At 36.7% G+C, this 20527-nt stretch overlaps 2 protein-coding genes across 2 annotated transcripts; both read right to left on the bottom strand.

Annotated features, from left to right (window-relative positions):
• Positions 1-3988: 3988 nt before the first annotated feature.
• LOC130962395 (putative disease resistance RPP13-like protein 1) lies at positions 3989-6934 on the bottom strand. The gene has a single exon (XM_057888613.1). It carries the CDS (start codon positions 6932-6934, stop codon positions 3989-3991), a length of 2946 nt encoding a protein of 981 aa, XP_057744596.1.
• Positions 6935-11492: 4558 nt separating this feature from the next.
• LOC130962394 (putative disease resistance protein At3g14460) lies at positions 11493-19736 on the bottom strand. Its single transcript, XM_057888612.1, has 6 exons — positions 15750-19736; positions 14273-14621; positions 14005-14184; positions 12875-13908; positions 11992-12069; positions 11493-11776 (listed from the first exon to the last, which is right to left on the bottom strand). Exon 1 carries the CDS (start codon positions 19734-19736, stop codon positions 15768-15770), a length of 3969 nt encoding a protein of 1322 aa, XP_057744595.1. The 3' UTR covers positions 11493-11776; positions 11992-12069; positions 12875-13908; positions 14005-14184; positions 14273-14621; positions 15750-15767.
• Positions 19737-20527: the final 791 nt, after the last annotated feature.

Genomic DNA, 20527 nt, shown 5'->3' with positions numbered 1-20527 from the left:
TCAAGCTGGCTTGAAGATATCATTCATTGACAGCTTGCTTATTATGCTATCAAAAGTCTTCTTGGGTAATCCTTTAGTTAGAACATCTGCTAATTGTTCCGTAGTTGGAACATAGGAGATGCAAATCTGTCCTCTCTCAATCTTTTCCCTGATAAAATGCTTGTCAACTTCAACATGTTTAGTTCTATCATGCAACACTGGATTATGAGAAATGGAAATTGCAGATTTGTTGTCACAATACAACCTCATTGGTGGAGAAATGGAAACTTTTAGTTCTTGTAGGATTTTCTCTACCCATAGTGCTTCACATATTCCATGAGCCACTGCTCTAAACTCAGCTTCTGCACTACTTCGTGCCACAACACTCTGTTTTTTACTCCTCCAACTAACCAGGTTTCCGCCAACAAAAGTACAATACCCAGATGTTGACCTTCTATCCATGACATTCCCAGCCCAATCTGCATCTGTATAAGCTTCTACTTGAAGATGTCCATGCTTTTTATAGAGTAACCCTTTCCCAGGCGACCCTTTCAAGTACCTTAGGATTCTAAAGACAGCATCCATGTGTTCTTGACCAGGTGAATGCATAAACTGGCTTACCATGCTCACAGCAAAGGCTATATCCGGGCGTGTATGGGATAAATAGATTAGCCTTCCTACCAACCGCTGATATCTCCCTTTGTCCATTACATTTTCTGGTTCAGCTGGCTTCAATTTTAAGTTGGGCTCTATAGGTGTTTCAGCAGCTTTACAACCAAGTAATCCCGTCTCTTTTAAAAGATCTAGGATGTACTTTCGTTGGTTCATAAAAATGCCTTCCTTAGACCTTGCAAATTCAATTCCAAGGAAGTATTTTAATGAGCCAAGTTCTTTGATTTCAAATGCTTTGGCAAGCTTCTCCTTCAAGTCTTTTAGCTCCCAAAAATCATCACCTGTCAGAATAATGTCATCCACATATACAATTAAGATGGCAGTTTTATTAGCTGCTGAATGCTTATAGAAAAATGTATGGTCAGCTTGGCTTTGAGTATAACCAAGTCCCTTCACCACCATTCCAAGTCGTTCAAACCAAGCTCTTGGGGATTGTTTCAATCCATAGAGAGATTTCTTTAGTTTGCACACTTTGTTCCTCCCTAGTTCAGCTTCAAATCCAGGTGGAAGTTTCATGAACACCTCTTCCTCTAGTTCCCCATTCAGGAAAGCATTCTTTATATCCAATTGATGTAAAGGCCAATTGTAATTCGCAGCAAGAGATAAGAGAATCCGCACAGAACTGAGTTTGGCAACTGGAGCAAAAGTCTCTCGATAGTCTACTCCATAGGTTTGTGTATATCCCCTAGCTACTAACCTAGCCTTATACCTCTCTATGCTTCCATCAGCATTGCACTTGATGGTAAAAACCCACCTGCAGCCAACCAATTTTGTATTCTGTGGCAGATCTACAATCTCCCAAGTTTCATTTTTCTTGAGTGCATGCCACTCTTCCATCACTGCTAATTTCCAGTTGGGATCATCTAGTGCTTCCTCTATATTCCTAGGCTCAAACAGATTTGTAATTTTAGAAGTAAAAGCTCGATGTTTTTGAGAGAGATTTTGGTAAGAGACATAATTGGAAATAGGATGGTTGGTGCTGTTTTTGAGTACTTTTTTGGTGCAGGTTCTAGTTTCTTTCCTAAGGGCTATTGGCAAATTATTATTAGAAGTGACAATTTCAGATTTACCTGGAAGTTCCTGAAGTACTATAGTTGGGCCGTCTTCCGGGTTTTCAGATTGGGTTGGTACAGAGATGATGGGCTGTTCTCTAGTCTTCTTGGGATATTTCCGAACATAACACCGAAGCTCCTTTTCTTGTGGTATTTCTTTTCCTGTTTGGATTCCAACTAATTCTGGCACAATTTCAGAATTGGTTTTCACATCTTGTTTTGCAATTGTTTCAGAATTTACTTGATTAGTGGAAGTTGTATCCTCAATATGTAAAATAGGAGTGGGTAAAGGTTCATGCAAAAAATTTTCTTCCCTTAGACTCTCCCCCTGAAGAGAATTCTTTTGAAAAAATGTTTCATGTTCCAAAAAAGTAACATCCATACTTACATGAAATTTCTTGGTGTGTGGATTGAAACATTTATATAGGATACAACTTTCACATTTAAGTAAGGAAGAATCAATATTTTTAAACAAACTTGGAAACAAATGTTTGAGATATGGAAAACTAGGGTGTCCTAATCTATTGTGCCAGAGAATTATTTGGTCCTTTATAGGCATAGAACTTATACCACTAAATCCTTGAGCTATTTTATCCTCCAAAATATCCTCAAAGTGATAAAGCCCATCCATCATCTTAGCACTGCCAATCATCTTCCCCGAAGTCCGGTCCTGAAAAATACCATGAGTGTCAAAGAATGTCACAGCACAATTGGAATCCTTGCAGATCTTACTAATAGAGAGAAGATTACAAGAAAGCTTTGGTACATGTAGGACATTTCTTAGGTCAATGTTTTTGGACAGTTTAATTGTACCTTTTCCAGCAATAGATGAAAAACTTCCATCAGCAACTCTAATTTTTTCATTTTCAAAGCAAGGAGAATAAGTTTTAAATAAAGGAGAGAGGCTGGTCATATGGTCAGATGCACCTGAATCGACAATCCATGGTGCATTCAAGTTTGAGGTGCAGTTAAGGGACATAGGAATACTAAAATTACCTGTTTGAGCCAAAGAACCACTAGGAGTACTAGACACAGAACTGGAATTTAACAGCCTTATGAGCTGCTCAACCTGTTCCTTACTCAATGATGATTTTTCAGCCTCATGAGCAGTTGGGGTAGAGCGTATTTGGGACCAGGTTTGCTGCCTTTAAGATGTGCTGGTTTTCCATGAATCTTCCAGCAGGTTTCTCGGGTGTGACGAGGTTTATTGCAGTGGTCACACCAAAGATTGGAGGGGTGCTTCTGATTTGATGAACTTTTAAGTGCAGCAGGTGCCACTAAAAGTGCATTAGACTCCAAAGAGGTCTGTTCAGTCTTGCATTTTCCCATCATCACAGCTCTACGAGTTTCCTCTCTTCTAACTTCAGCAAATACTTCTCCAATTGAGGGTAGGATTGCTCTTCCAATAATTCTGCCACGAACTTCATCTAGCTCCACGTTGAGGCCTGCAAGAAACTGGAATATCCTCCCTTCTTCCACTGTTTGTTGGTGGTGTTTGGCATCAGCGGCTGAATTCCACTTGTAGTTATTGAAGTGGTCAAGATCCTGCCACACCCGCTTCAATGTGTGGAAATATTTGGTGACATTGTCACTCCTTTGTTGAATTTCTCTAGCTTTTAGAGTAAATTCATAAATCTGGGATTTATTCCCAAGATCAGAGTACATCTCCTTGACACTATCCCACAATTCTTTGGCTGTGGTATAGTACATGTAGTTACTGCTGATATCCTCCTCCATTGAGTTCACCAGCCATGTCATCACTATGGAATTTTCGGTATCCCACACATGATATTGTGGGTCAGTGATGTTAGGCTGGCTTCGCTCACCAGTGAGATATCCAATCTTCTCTCTTCCACGGATATACATCTGAACTGATTGAGACCACCTAAGGTAATTTGACCCATTGAGTCGAAATGTGGTGATCTGAACTGAATGGGAGTCACCACTAACTAGTACCCGTTGCTCAGATTTTAAATCTGATGGAGTAGGAGTGGTGTTCTCCTTCTGTTCAGGATTAATGACTGAGGAACTGTCAGCCATAGCTATAAATCAGAGGCACAGTGCAGAGATCCTGCTCTGATACCAAATTGAAGTGTTTGAATGTATTGTATTATAAAAAATACAGGGAATCAGCCTCTTTATAGAGGAATTACAGAAATAGAAATAACTAGAAAATAGGAAAGAAAGGAAAAATACTAGCCTAAAATAAAGAAAAGATTTCTAATCATAAAATCCCTAAAATTAAGCTAAACCTAAAAAAGGAAAAGATTTATAATTAATTCTATTTACATAAAAGATTCAAGAAAGAAATTAGGAATCTGATTTTGATTTGATCTAGTCAACAGGCGGCAATTAAAGATTTTGAGCTTTTGCAAAGATTTGGGTAAACAATTGCCCCCCAAGGATACAACAGATGAACAGTATGAGATTTGTATTTCTTGGAGGGAAGTTAGATGGTGGATGATCCTTGCCTTAAATGCACACTCCACCACACATTCAAATCCACTAATTGATAACCTATCCCCATCAAGTCTCATCTTTTTATCCCATCTTTCAGCATCTTCTTTTATTTTCAGTTCGTGCACTCTGGAAACATCCAATGAGGAAGAAACGATTCTCACTAATACCTGACTAAGCATATCTCCCTTTAACATTGGGCAATCTCTTATTTGAAGACTCTTAAGCTGAGGAAAGGCTTCTGAGTCAGGTAATTGCCACTCCTCCCAACATGACATGTCATCAAATTCCAATGTCTCCAATGAGGGAAACGGTGCAATAGGCGAAGAATGTTGATGGCCTTCATTCTTGTAAAACTCCTTGCCAATGCTCTTCAGCTCATCAAAACTTCTGATGCTCAGGGACTTGAGAGATGGCAGCTGTCCAAGTGAAGGCAGCACGCAGCAATTCCAGCAACATTCTAGAGATACACTTGTCATGTTTTGGTACAAGGAATGCCCAATCCAGTCTGGAAATATTTCACCTTTGAATCCTTCAACAGTTAACTCTTTCAAGCCAGTGTGTGGTTGCAAGCCTCCAAGTATATCTTGTTCATCAGTATGAGTGTTTGAAACCATATCATCACCTGAAGACAGAGACCATTTCAACAATAACTCGTCAATGTGCTTCTTATCTATTATCCTTGCACTCCTTGCTTCATTGGCATCAACCACATTCTCCAATCTCTCAATCTCAAGTGATCCATGAAGATTTAAAAGCCCTCCTAGCTCTTGGATTCCATTGTCTTCTTTCTTTCCCACTACAAACTTGCTTAAAATGTGCAATTGTTTTAATTTGCTCATTCCTTTGGGCATTTCTTTCAGGGGAGTACCCCTGATATCAAGATGCCGCAAATTCACAAGCTTACACATGCCATTAGGCAGCATAGTTAGGGAAAAACAATTATTTAGCTTTAACGTTTGTAAATTACACAACTTGCACAATGACTCGGGCAATACCTCAATATCACTCCAAGAAAGATCCAAATAGCGCAGTTGGATCAATTTATCTATTGAATCAGGAAATATATCAATTCTACCAAAGGATAAAACTCTCAAGTATTTATTCTTTGACAATATGTCACATGGTAATGTTGCGGGTGCTTTCCCGATATGAGATCCATCATTGATATAGAATAATGTCCTCAAATATTTTATTTTACTAGAGGAGCATGTTACCTCAGGGATTGAATGATTGTATGACAAATGCCGAGTTAGAATACTCATCTCTTCTTTTTCACCAAATCTACAACAAAGATCTCCAGCAAGAAAAGTTGCCAAGTCATGCTTGAGATCATGCATCACAAAATACTTCTCGTCATCATTCTCGACCTGCTTGAAGAATAGTCTTGAAACCAAGCCATCAAAACACTCGCAACCAACTTCTTCTAGAGTCTGTCCCCTCCTTGGTGGTTGTAAAAGATCTTCAGCCATCCACAGTAAGATTAATTCATCTTTATCAAGTTTATAATCTTTGGGATACAACGAACAATAAACAAAGCAATGTTTTAAATGAGCAGGCAGATGATAGTAACTTATTAACAACGCAGGAACGATCTTACTGTCTGTCATAGGAAATTCCCAAATGTCACTCAACAGTATTTTATTCCATTCTTCAACACGACGCTCTGAGCGCAACAAGCGTCCAAGTGCTTCTGCAGCAAACGGCAAGCCATCACACCTTTCAACAATCTTTCTACCTATTCCTTCCAGTTCTGAGCTCCCATTTGATTCAGGAAAGGATGCATTGTCCGCAAAAATAGACCAACAATCATCATCTGACAGTTGATTGAGGGTGTAAGAGTTATAGTGTTGGACTATTCGACCAACATTTACCATGCGGGTAGTTAGGAGAATAGTGCTTCCTTTTCTCCCATGTTGAAAAGGGGCGATAAAACTATGCCACTTGTCAGCATCTTCACTCCAAACATCGTCCAAAACAATGAAGAACTTCTTTTTTGACAGTTTGTCCTTCAAATGTTGTTGAAGTAAATCAAAGCTGTCAAGACTACAAACACCAGAAGAGATCCCCTTTATAACATTCTTTGTAGTCTCAACAACATCAAAATTTTCAGAAACACAAATCCATGCTTTCAGATCAACCCCGTCCATCAAATCCTTGTTGTTGTAGAGGCATTGTGCTAAAGTAGTTTTACCAACACCGCCCATACCAACAATAGAGATGACGGACAAGTTGTGATCATTGTTGTCATTGAGCATCTTGATTAGTGCCTGTTGGTCAGCATCCCTGCCGAACACATTCCCCTTCACAAGAGAAGTGGATGGAGGTCTCCATGAGGAGCTTCCCGTTGGAATCTCTTTGAGACCAAGGGTATCTTTGCGTTTCTCAAGATCTTCTATTCTTTTTACCACATCCTCTATCTTAGTCTCCATCTTCCAATCATACAAATTACGGAAGAAGCGAGGAAGGCGAATGCGTGCCTTGTTGCGAATTTCCGCTCTGATTAAGACACGTTCCAGCAAGTCATCAGCAGTGTAGAGAGCATCCCTGAGACTATCAAGCCATTTCCTCACAAGTTCGTTTCCGAACTGTTTCTGCTCCGCGTCGGCGACCAGAGCTTCAGCAGCCAAGAGAGCAGTCTTCAGCTTCTCAACCAACTGTCGGTGCAGGTTCTTACCCACCACCAGGTTGACAAACTCACGTTTAATGAGCCTATCAAAAACAACGTTGATGAAGCCAGAGAGAAAAGCTCCACCAACAAGTGCTCCAGCCATGATGTGATGATCACAACAGCAGCAAATTAATCAATGTGTAATTGGAATTTCAGAATGTAAGGAAGAGAGAGGAATATTGTAATAATGCTTGCAAGGTATTCAGCAATAATGGGCATATAGCGAGATATCACAAACATAAAGGTTCCTCAGCAAAAAGACTTTGGCATCGCGTGGAGTGCAATACTGGGTTTTCTCTTTACTTCTTTTTCATATTCTTCTTTGAAGGATGAAACAAAGTATCAAAAAGCAAAAGTGAGACCAAAGCAAACTCGGAAACTAGTCTTTATGGAAATTAATTAACCATATAATCTAAAGTAGGATCATCGTATAATATCATATTCTTCTTTATTAGTGACTCCACAGGGAAGAGGAAAACAAAAAAAAGTTAACACAGCAAGAGGAACAAGCTGAGAATGAAGAGAAGCTTGCTGCACAAGTAACCGGTGTTAACAATGAAGACACTGCACTGTCAAAAGAGGTAGATCCATTAGGCGACAAATTAATAACAAAATAAAAATGAGTGAAATTCTTATCTAATTTTCATGAAGAAATCCCTGATCTTTATAAATTATATCTTATGATTTCACCAATTTTATAATGGAAGTGTTTAGAACAAACAAAATCAAACAGGAAAAAAAAAGAAAGAAATGAAACAATAATGCATCACAGCGAATCTAATGTTTAATTGCAGAGGAATATAGAAGTTCCGTAAAGATATTCACTCTAAGGACTAAAAGATTTAGAGATGATATTATTAGTGGTTTAAAAAAAAAAAGAAAAAAACTTAGATGATATGTTAGAAAAATATAATGCTTGAGATTCAAGAATGCTAAAATTCAAGTTGATATATTTTCTAGGATTAATCTCTACATACAAGTGTTTTGCATTTACAAGCTTTACAAGTCTGAACGAAATTTAAATCAATTAACGCACAAATATATAACTTCCATTTTTCAAAAGATTTCGTTTCTTTTTTCGAGTTTCTTGCCAAATTTGTTGGATCTCCTTCATGCGTTGTCTTTGTGCTTCGTTTTTTCGATTTTCATGGTTTCAGAAATCAAGCTTTGAAATCATTTTGAAGATAATGGAACTTTAGAAATACACCCAAACGATTACATAAATACACCCAAACGGTTATAGAAATACATCTAAACAGTTACAAAAAAATATTACAGAAATACACCCAAAGGATTACAGAAATACACCCAAAGGATTTAAGAGATACACCCAAAACAGGGGGAGACAGTATATTTCTTCTTGAAATCTTTTAATGTTTTGCTGATTAAGGATGAGGCACATGGTAGAGACAATCTAGAAGAAAAACCTAGAAGAACAGTAAAACAGTACCTTGAATAATGTTTCTTCCTTTTTTCTAGTGATTTTTGATGGAAATTTGTATCTTTTCTTCTTGATTTCTTCTACTCTTCGCGAGGAGTTGGAACGTTCCTGCAGCATTGTAGTAGTTTGTTTTGAATGTCCCTTGAATCTTGATGGTTTGCGTTTTGATTGAGCAAGAAGAGGAAGAGTGAACGTGTTGTGGAAGGGGCGCTTTTTTTTTTTTCTTGATGGTTTGCATTTTGATTGAAGAAGAAGACGAAGAGTGAACGTATTGTTGAAGGAGCGTGTGTTTTTTTCTTGGACTTTGAGCAACTTGTATAACTTGTAAGCCAAAAAGGCTTGTATGTGTAGCAGGCCTCATATTTCTAACCTAAAGCATGGTATCTTTGCTATTTCCTATTTTCCAAATCATTTTTCAAGTCATGTGTTAAAAATTGATAAAATAGTAAAATACAATTTATAATATATTTTGGCAAATATATTTCATTTTTACTTCAGAAATTTCTTATTCTCTCAACTATAGTTCCATGTGTTTGTTTCTAGCCTCTGGATTAATCTTTTCTACAAGATACTTTTTAAGAAATATGTTGACTTAAATCAAATCAAAATCAGAGTTCTAATTTCTTTCATGAATCTTTTCTGTAAATAGAATTAATTATAATATTCTTTCCATTTTTACTTTAGCTTAATTTTAGAAATTTTATGATTAAAAATCTTTTCTTATTTTAGGCTAGTATTTTTTCCATTTTCTAGTTATTTTTATTTCTGTAATTCCTCTATAAAGAGGATGATTTCCTATACATTTGAATATACATAATATTCAAATACTTCAAGTTGGTATCAGAGCAGGATCTCTGCACTGTGCCTTTGATTTATAGCTATGGTTGACAGTTCCTCAGTCATTAATCATGAACAAAAGGAGAACAGCACTCCTACTCCATCAGATTTAAAATTTGAACAACGGGTACTAGTTAGTGGTGACTTTCATTCAGTTCAAATCACCACATTTCGACTCAATGGGTCAAACTACCTTAGGTGGTCTCAATTAGTTCAGATGTACATTCGTGGAAGAGGGAAGATTGGATATCTCACCGGTAAGCAAAGACAGCCTAACGCCACTTACCCACAATATAATGTGTAGGATACCAAAAATTCTATGGTGATGACATGGCTGGTGAACTCAATAGTAACTATATGTACTATATCACTGCCAAAGAGTTGTGGGATAGTGTCAAGAAAATGTATTCTGATCATGGGAATAAATTTCAAATTTATAAACTTACTCTAAAAGCTAGAGAAATTCAACAAGGGAGTGACAATGTCACCAAATATTTTCACACATTGAAGCAGGTGTGGCAGGACCTTGACCACTTCAATAACTACAAGTGGAATTCAACCGTTGATGCCAAACACCACCAACAAATAGTAGAGGAAGGGAGTATATTTCAATTTCTTGCAGGCCTCAATGTGGGGCTAGATGAAGTTCGTGGCAAAATTATTGGGAGAACAATCCTACCCTCAATTGGAGAAGTATTTGCTGAGGTTAGAAGAGAGAAAACTCGTAGAGCTGTGATGATGGGGAAAGGCAAGACTGAACAGACTTCTTTGGAGTCTAACGCACTCTTAGTGGCACTTACTGCACTTAAAAGTTCATCAAATCAGAAGCATCCCTCCAATCTTTGGTGTGACCACTGCAATAAACCTCGTCACATCCGAGAAACCTGCTCGAAGATTCATGGAAAACCAGCACATCTTAAAGGCAGCAAATCTTGTCCCAAAATACGTTCTACCCCAACTGCTCATGAGGCTGAAAAATCATCCTCGAGTAAGGAACAAGTTGAGCAGCTCATAAGGCTGTTAAATTCTAGTTCTATATCTAGTACTCCTAGTGGTTCTTTGGCTCAAATAGGTAATTTTAATATTCCTATGTGACTATGTCCCTTAACTGCAACTCAAACTTGAATGCACCATGGATTGTCGATTCAGGTGCTTCTGACCATATGACCAGCTTCTCCCCTTTACTTAAAACTTATTCTCCTTGTTTTGAAAATGAGAAAATTAGAGTTCCTGATGGTAGTTTTTTATTTATTACTGGAAAATGGTTACTCTATAAAAATTATGGACATCTTCAAGTAGAAACCTATACAGATGCAGATTGGACTGGGAATGTCATGAATAGAATGTCAACATCTGGGTATTGTACCTTTGTTGGAGGAAACCTGGTTAGTTATGGAGGAGTAAAAAACAGAGTGTTGTGGCATGAAATAGTGCATAAACTGAGTTTAGAGTAGTGGCTCATGGGATATGTGAAGCACTATGGGTAGAGAAAATCTTACAAGAACTAAAGATTCCCATTTTTTCACTAATAAGGTTGTATTGTGACAACAAATCTGCAATTTATATTGCCCATAATCCAGTTCTGCATGATAGAACTAAACATGTTGAAGTTGACAAGCATTTTATAAAGGAAAAGATTGAGAAAGGCCAGATTTGTATCCCATATGTTCCGATAATGAAGGATATCTTCAAGCCAACTTGAGGGGGAGTGTTGACTTAGATCAAATCAAAATCAGATTTCTAATTTCTTTCATGAATCTTTTCTGTAAATAGAATTAACTATAATATCCTTTCCGTTTTTGATTTAGCTTAATTTTAGGGATTTTATGATTAGAAATCTTTTCTTATTTTAGGTTAGTATTTTTTCCATTTTCTAGTTATTTCTATTTCTATAATTTCTCTATAAAGATGATGATTTCCTGTACATTTGAATATACATAATATTCAAACACTTCAAATAAATACTTCCTAGCAAATAGAAATCCTCTGAAGAAATAATTACTATATTTATTCATATGAAATCTCATGAATAACATAGATAGTGTCTCATATAAAATTCTATAAATACTTTCTTTCCTTCTTTCTTTCTTTTTTCTTTTTAGGAAAAGAATTACTTTTTCTATTACAAAAGCACACAAATTCCAAATATTACAAGTTAGAAAGCAAACTTTCCAATTTTAAAAATAGAAAACATCGATTTGCCAAATACCTCATGAATAGGAGTAGCTACTTGAGAGAATAATTGGCATAACAATACATGAAACAGTGACAACGATTGAATAACAAAGACAAGAAAAATAAAACAGGGACAAGATACCAAATATTTAACGTGAAAAATTCTCTCAATGTCAGAAGTAAAAACTGGAGGTTATTCAGACCAAAAAAGAAGTACCACTATAATCAATTAAGGATACAAGAGAATCCCAAATAAGTGCACAAATTATGCTTACATAAAGTTAAAACAACCAAGCACCAATGCATATAAATATGAACCAAAATGATGAAAATTTTACAAAATCAGAGCTACTTTGTGCGCACAAGCCATATCTCACTCTCCAAATCTCATATTAATCCTCCAACCATTCAGAATGAAGAAGTACATCGAGAACTTGCTATCGAAATTTTTGACCAATTCAATACCACTCCCCAACTGCAGATTTAAGGTGACTGCATAATCAAACCCAAAAAGAGAAAAAAAATATCATTCTGGTAACAATATGGTAATGAAAATTGAGGTCCATAGGTCAAAATTAATCCATACCAAATAGCATATTATTTGAGTATGATTACAAAATTGTAAAATGTAAATTATCAATTTAGTAAAAGTATGATCTTCATGAAGCAGTTAATTATTAGACTAGATGTGCAGTTTAGGAACTCACATAATTTTCAGAAGCGGAGCTAGTAAGCTCCACCTTCCCAGCAGAATCGACAAGCCATCAAACACTCAAAGCCCAGACCTAATTTTTTTTTTCAACAACGAGAAAGTTTATCAAGATTGTCTTTGATAACAGATTTTATATGAATAATGACATTACAGATGCACCTATAAATTCATGTAATAAACTTGAATGCACTAGAAATGTTACATCTTTTTGTTTAAATTTACAAGTTCCACCACTTAATTGCAGTTTTGGCATTGTAACAGCTTTGGCAGCAGTTAAAGAACCAAAATCAAGTTGATATTTATAGTACATTTAGTTTAGCATATACAATATAACTAATTCCTACTCAAATCAAGCTATCATCATCTCTTTTTCTTTCTCCCAACAAAAATAGGAAAAGTAAATTGTAAGGAGGAATAGAGTAACTATAGGGAATGGATCCTCTTAATTGTTAAAAAAAATTGAGAGTGTAAAGTATGATCTCTAACCTTTTCATTGCTCTCTCTCTCATATTTATTCTTGGTCTCACTTATAAAATTAATGGTGGGAGATCACACTTTACTCCCTCAATTGTCAAAAAAAATTGAGAGGATCCATTCCCGTAACCTATACCAACCCGAAGCTAAAGTTACAGGCACCTCTTCTGATGAACTTTGGATTGAATGAAGACAATTTAGATATGGTTAGCTAACCTAAAATGTACTTTCTGAAACACAAATTAAAATACATTTCAAGACTTAAAGAGTCTGTCATCACAAAAAACACACACAATTATGTGAAAACCTCATTAACACAATGTTGGATCATTGGTTTGATTTTAGAGTTAACAGTGAAACGAAATGACACCCATTGGTTTGATATATGTATAAACTGCACACACCATTGAGTGAACTTGATAGGATTAATTTTTGTTTGATGGCATCATTACAACTTCTGATGACTATTTCAGGTACATGATTGTTATCTTCAAATATAGAAAGCACATTCTTTGAATCTTGACCTTATTAGCTGCATACATTCACCACCTTGGGAAATCTGTTTGAAATAGCTCATTGTTGGCATCTAATGCTATTAATTTTAAGAAAAGATTCAATCTATGGTTTAAACAGATTACACAGCAATAACTTGATCCTTCTATTTTTGAAGGTTATACACCTCATGCATGCTGATTCCTTTTACTATCCTACATGAATCTTGCACAACAGCTAACTCTATGATCATAAAGAATTGGTAAAGACAAACAACATTTTATAACTTTTTCGGTCCATATCATTTATTTTTTCACTGCACCAAACAGCAAAAATGAAACTATAGAGAGGAATAGAGAAAAATCCAACAACAACAAAAGCTTTTCAATAATAAGTGTCACTCCCTCTTTCTCCATCATGTCTTTACTTTTCAATAATATGAAGCCAATCAGAAAACACACTTTTTCGGTTCCCAAAACCTCAATCCAGCTTAATTACCCCCTCAATGAACTTAGAATTAAACTCATGATGGAGCTGAACTCTAAGGTGTTCCTCAATGAACTTAGAATTAAACTCATGATGTAGCTGAAATCTAAGGTGTTTCCAACAACCAAAAGCATAAGCGAGATGATCAACACAGGAATCGTGGTGAGTAGCATTTGCCTGCACATCAAGAAATCTGTTTGTGACAAGTAGAGAACAAATAAAAGCAAATAGAACATGCTTAACAAGTGTACCTTTTTCCAAATAAAAAAAAGAATCCTAAAACATAACTAAACCTTCCATTTCATGCTGCAAGTATTTAGCCAGTCTAGTGGCCAATTTGAAGGGTTAAAATTTGTCAACTCCAGTGCTTCGTTGTAATGATAACAGAAATACACAAATTCTGTTAACTGCTTTGTCTATGTCCAATCACATATTGGACACATGGGAAGGTTACCATTTGCTTCAATAAATACAAAATGTTAAAGTGTTACTTTGTTTTCATGGGAAAGATTAATATAAGCAAACCAAAAAAGAAAAAAAGGAAGAGAAAGCGTACCTTCTTCCAAAGATATCTATGAGCTAGAGCTATACTAAGAAGCATCAACAAGGTTTTGACATCACTGATAAGGAATGATGTAAATTTGGAGCTAATGCCAATATCTTTAAGAAGAATTTCAACACCTGCCTCTTCAAGAATTTGAGCAGTGTAATATAGAACACCATTTATCCCTGCAAACTGCAGAGATGTTAAATGTTTAGAATTTGATGGCCATTTGGTGCCGAAAGAGAATTGAAAAACATGAAAAAATATATATATATAGTACCTGCTGAAGAATTTGTATCCTAATCCCAACAATCAACACATGCTTAACCCCAGGTTCAGTGAGATCTTTCCAAATTGGACCCTTTGAAGCAGCCTGAGATGGATGAACCATCACAGGTCCAATGGTTTGCTTGGAATAAAGAGCAGGTTAGCTAACCAAGCCGGCAGCGTGAAGAGGAGGAAGTGGAAGCCGTTTTGGACATACCAGTGGGGTTGCTTGATGAGTACACCACAGCATCTGAATCTAAGGAGAACAATTTCCAAGGGTTAACAACAACATGAAGATTCGAAACTTATTATGGAGCTTCCAATGGGATTGCTTGATGAACAAGTAACAACAGAGTCTGAATCTGTGAAGTGTGATAAAGATATGGTCAAAATAATACCAAGGTATAAAGAAAAGTTTTTCAATACACATAATACACTGAATTTACATGACAATAACCTTATATCTTTGTAACTGTCCTCTTTATTTCAGTCTCAAAAGATGAAAGATTCTATCAAAATATTTTTTTCTTGAATAATTAGAATGCAGCTTAATATTTGTACAGAACCTTTTAGAAATAGCTCATTATAGGCATCTAATACTATTAATTTTATCCAATGATTCAATCTTCGGTAAAAAAAAGAAACATTACACAACAATAACTTAGATCCTTCTATCTTGAAAGCTTATACACCTCGTGTTTGCTGATTCCATTTACTATCCTACATGAATCTTGCAACATAACAATTGACTCTGTGATCATAAAGAATTGGGTTGGCAAAGACAGGAACACCATTTTATAACTCCTTCTTTCCACAAATCAAGCTATTTTTTTTCTGTGCAAAACAGCAAAAATAAAATTACATAGAGAGGCATAAAGAAATATATCAACAACAACAAAAGCTTTTCAATAATAAGTATCACTCCAATTTTCTCCATCATGTCTTTGCTTTTCAATAACATGAAGCCAAAATCAGAAAATGCAATTCTTGGTTCCAAACACATCAATCCAGCTTAATTACCACGTCAAATGAATTTAGAATTAAATGAAGAGATATAGCCAAGTTATAGGATTACATCTCAATATTTACATAAGCTAAATATAGTAAAAACAGTAAATTTGATTCATCCTTTTGTTAATCATCTAAAAAAAATAAATGTTGGATACACAAAAAGATATTCCGTGTCTTTCAATTTTCGTTTCATGGCAATTCTGATCTTCCTCTTTAAATGCGTTTGTTTTTGAAAAATATGAGACTTAACAAGTATTACACATAGCAATGACTGTTTCTCAGAGTAACAAAGGATATTTCTTTAACTACAACTGCAAACTGGGAGAAGAAAATAATGCAAATTTTCTTGTTTGCAATCAGTTTAACTATTTAATGTCACCAAAAGAAAAAGAAATTTTTTATAGTTCAAGGAAAAGGAAACTTATGATTGTGTGAATTTAATTGTGGTAGCATGAGAAACATGAAGGTTAGAGAATTACCTGCTCAGAAATCTCTACTCAGAAAATTTGGTAGAAATCGACTGTAATGGTGGGGATATGGGAAATTTTGGACCAAATTTGTTGATGCTTGTTCTTGCAGTGCTCGCCCAGCAAACCACAGTCGAAAATTTTCAGTAGCAAGAGAGAGGGAGGCAGCTTTTCTCCTTCCATATTCTTCAGCTTCTTACAGAATGAAATGTCTAGTTGTTGGAGGGAGGTGAGGCGGAGAAGCTGGTTGCACTCCAATGTCTCCATATTATCAAAGTCTTGGATATGTAGAGTGGTAAGGGAGGGAAGGCGAGGCAGCCAACCCACCTCTGGGTATGACTTTATTATAATCTCACAGTTAGAACCATCAATGAAAAGATGAGTGAGGTTGTCCAAGTTGCCCAACCATGATAGACCCCTCAGTTGTTGCTCGCATTCTCCTACAACAAGCTCTTTCAGGTTAGGCGGCAAACCACCATCTGGCAACCTACAAATGTTTGGGCAACCTCGTATGTCAAGATACTGTAAATTTGGGAGAAGACTATTCATGTCACGTGGCAATGCCTCCAACTTCGAGCACCGGTTAACATCGAGATCAGTCAGGTTGGGTGTAGCCAGTCCTTCTTGGGGAAATGACACAAATTTGTCGCAATTGATGGAGAGACGTTGAAGAGCAGCGTGTGATGGCTCTGTCATTGAAACTGATTCTAGATTTGAACACCTGTATATCTTGAGATTCTGGAGATTGGGAAAGGCATCCAACGACAATGAGGTCAGTGAATCACAACTGAATTCTATTTGTAGATGTACCAAATCATACTTGTGTTGTTGCTGGAGTAATTCAATTTCGCTGCAACTACAGATTTCGAGCTTTTGCAAAGATTTGGGTAAACAATTGCCCCCCAAGGATACAACAGACTCACACCGTGAGATATGTATTTCTTGGAGGGAAGTTAGATGGTGGATGATCCTTGCCTTAAATGCACACTCCACCACACATTCAAATCCCTTAATTGATAACCTATCCCCATCAAGTTTCATCTCTTTAACCCAGCTGTTACCATCATGTATTTTCAGTTGGCACACTTTGGAAACATCTGACGAGAACAAAATGATTCTCATTAATACCTGATTAACCATATCTCCCTTTAACATTTGACAATTTGCTATTTGAAGCCTCTTAAGATGAGGAAAGGCTTCTGAGTCAAGTAAGTGCCACTCCTCCCAACATCGCATCTTATGAAACTCCAAATTCTCCAGTGAGGGAAACGGTGCAATAGGCGAAGAATGTTGATGGCCTTCATTTTTGTAAAACTCCATACCAACACTCTTCAGCTGACTAAAACTATGAATGCGGATGGACTGAAGAGAAGGCAGCTGTCCAAGTGAAGGCAGCATGCAGCAATTCTTGCAAGACCCCAGAGTTACACTTGTCATGTTTTGGTAGGAAATATGCCCCAACCAATCTGGAAATATTGTACCCTTGTATCCCCATATTCTCAACTCTTTCAAGCCGTTGTGAGGTTGCAAGCTGTGGAGTATATCTCTTTCAGTTTGTGCATCTGAAGCCAAAGCATAACCTGAAGGCAGAGACCATTCCAATGATAACTCGTCAATGTGCTTCTTATCTATTATCCTTGCACTCCTTGCCTGACTGGCATCAATCACATTCTCCAAATTCTCAATCTCAAGTGATCCATAAAGATTTAAAAGCCCTCCTAACTCTTTGATTCCATTGTCTTCTTGCTTTCCCACCACAAACTTGCTTAAAGTGTGCAACTGTTTTAGTCTGCCCATTCCTTTTGGCATTTCTTTCAGACAAGTACCCCTTATATCAAGATGCCGCAAATTCACAAGCTTATACATGTCATTGGGCAGCATAGTCAGCCTTGAACAATCTTCTAGCTTTAATGTTTGTAAATTACACAACTTGCACAATGACTCGGGCAATGTCTCAACAGCAGTTCTAGAAAGATCCAAATAGCGCACGTTGATCAAGTCACCTAGGCTACTAGGCAACATAGTTAGGAAACAACAACGTTCCAATTTTAAAGTTTGTAGATTGCACAAATTGCATAATAACTGCGGCAATACCTCAATATTACTCCTAGAAAGATCCAAATAGCGCAATTGGATCAATTTATCTATTGGATCAGGAAATATATCGAGTTTACCAAAGGACAAAACTCTCAAATATTTATTCTTCGACAACATATCACATGGTAACATTGTATCTGCTTTCAAGAAACCAGCTCGATGATTGATATACAACAATGTCCTCAAAGATTCTATTTTACTAGAGGAGCATGTTTCCTCAGGGATTGAATGATTGTATGACAAATGACGAGTCAAAATACTCATGTCATCCTTTTCACCAAGTTCTGAGATTCTACAATAAAGATCTCCAGCAAGAAAAGTTGCCAAGTCGTGCATGAGATCATGCATCACAAAATACTTTTCACTATATTGGACCCGCTTGAAAAATAGTCTTGAAGCCAACTGATCAAAACACTCGTAACCAACTTCTTCTAAAGTCTCTCCCTTCTTTGGTGGTCGTAAAAGACCTTCAGCCATCCACAGCAAGATTAATTCATCTTTATCAAGTTTATGATCTTTGGGATACAATGAACAATAAACAAAGCAATGTTTTAAATGAGCAGGCAGATGATAGTAACTTATTAACAATGCAGGAACAATCTTACAATTTGCCGCAGGAAATTCCCAAATGTCATTGAATAGTATCTTATTCCATTCTTCAACACGATGCTCTGAGCGCAACAAGCGTCCAAGTGTTTCTGCAGCTAACGGCAAGCCATCACACCTCTTGACAATCTTTCTACCTATTCCTTCCAGTTCTGAGCTCCCATTTGATTCAGGAAAGGATGCATTGTCCGCAAAAATAGACCAACAATAATCATCTGACAGTTGCTTGAGAGTGTAAGAGTTATAGTGTTGGACTATTGGACCAACATTTATCTTGCAGGTAGTTAGAAGAACAGTGCTTCCCTTTCTCCCATGTTGAAAAGGGGTAATAAAACTATTCCACTTGTCAGCATCTTCACTCCAAACATCGTCTAAAACAATGAAGAACTTCTTTTCTGACAGTTTTTTCTTCAAATCTTGTTGAAGTAAATCAAAGCTGTCAAGACTACAAACACCTGAAGAGATCCCCTTTATAACATTCTTAGTAGTCTCAACAACATCAAAATTTTCAGAAACACAAATCCATGCTTTCAGATCAACCCCGTCCATCAAATCCTTATTGTTGTACAGCCATTGTGCTAAAGTAGTTTTGCCAACCCCGCCCATACCAACAATAGAGATGACGGACAACATATGATGATTGTTGTCATTGAGCATCTTGATTAGTGCCTGTTTCTCACCATCCCTGCCAATCATATTCCCCTTGACAAGAGAAGTGGATGGAGGTCTCCATGAGGAGCTTCCCGTTGGAATCTCTTTGAGACCAAGGCTATCTTTGCGTTTCTCAAGATCTTCTATTCTTTTTACCACGTCTTCTATCTTAGTCGCCATCTTCCTACTATACAAATTAAGGAAGCGAGGAAGATGAATGCGTACCTTCTTGCGAATTTCAGCTCTGATTAAGACACGGTCCAACAAGTCATCAGCAGTGTAGACAGCATCCTTGAGACTATCAAGCCATTTCCTCACAAGTTCATTTCCAAACTGCTTCTGCTCGGCATCTGCGACCAGAGCTTTGGCAGCCAAGAGAGCAGTCTGCAGCCTCTCAACCAACTGTCGGTTCAGCTTCTTCCCCACCACCAAGTTGACAAACTCAGACGAAATGAGCCTGTCAAAAACAACGTTGATTATGCCAGAGAGAAAAGCTCCAGCAACAAGTGCTTCAGCCATTGATATGATACAGATCAGAAGAACAGGAAATGAATGAGTGAGTGATTGGATTTTGAGAATGTAAGGAAGAGAGAGCAATATTGCAATAATGCTGCAAGGTAAAGCTGACTTTGCAGTTGACTTCATTTTTATCTTCTTCTTTGAAGGATGAAAATAGGTGGGGTATTCTAAAATCTAAAGTGTGACCAACGGAAACTAATCTTTGTGGAAATTAGTAGTGTTTAGACATCGACTTCACGCGGTACCTGTCTTTAAGGACTTTTCTTAATGTCTTATGCTTAGTTTGTTTTTAACTGATCATTTTTGTGTTTTTATTTCCGACAAATGCAACAAATTAAAATTACAACTTGAGGCCTTGAGCAAGGTTTCAAACTTTTGCACAACCAAGGTAATACCCAGTACGGTTTTCTATAATTTTTTTATTAGATAACAATAAGTAGCTACTCATCTAAATTTATTTTCATGAAGATAGATAGGTAAGAATAGTTATATGGTAATTTAATTAAACTAGATTAACTGATTAAGGCTTGGTTTGGTAAAGCTTTTTGGAGAGGTGCTCAAGCGGAAATGGATCCTCTCAATTTTTTTTAACAATTGAGGGAGTAAAGTGGGATCTCTCACCATTAATTTTTTGAGTGGGACCAATAATAAATATGAGAGAGAGAACAATGAAAGGTTAGAGATCACACTTTACACTCTCAATTTTTTTTAACAATTGAGAGGATCCATTCCCGTGCTCAAGCACCTCATTTTGCGTTTGGTAAATTAAAAAGACCAAGTGCTTGTGCTTGCAGCTTTTAAAAGTTAGAGGTGCTTTTGAAAGCACCTAACAAGGAGCTTTTTAAAGTTGGCTTGTGCTTTTTAAAATTTAAAAGTCTAATATAACCTCATATGTTAACTAATTTTCAAATTTAATG

The sequence above is a fragment of the Arachis stenosperma genome, chromosome 2 (assembly GCF_014773155.1).
Source record: "Arachis stenosperma cultivar V10309 chromosome 2, arast.V10309.gnm1.PFL2, whole genome shotgun sequence".
Classification (NCBI taxonomy): Eukaryota; Viridiplantae; Streptophyta; class Magnoliopsida; order Fabales; family Fabaceae; genus Arachis; species Arachis stenosperma.
Note: the sequence above shows the minus strand (reverse complement) of the source record. Positions and strands in the feature narration are given on the sequence as shown.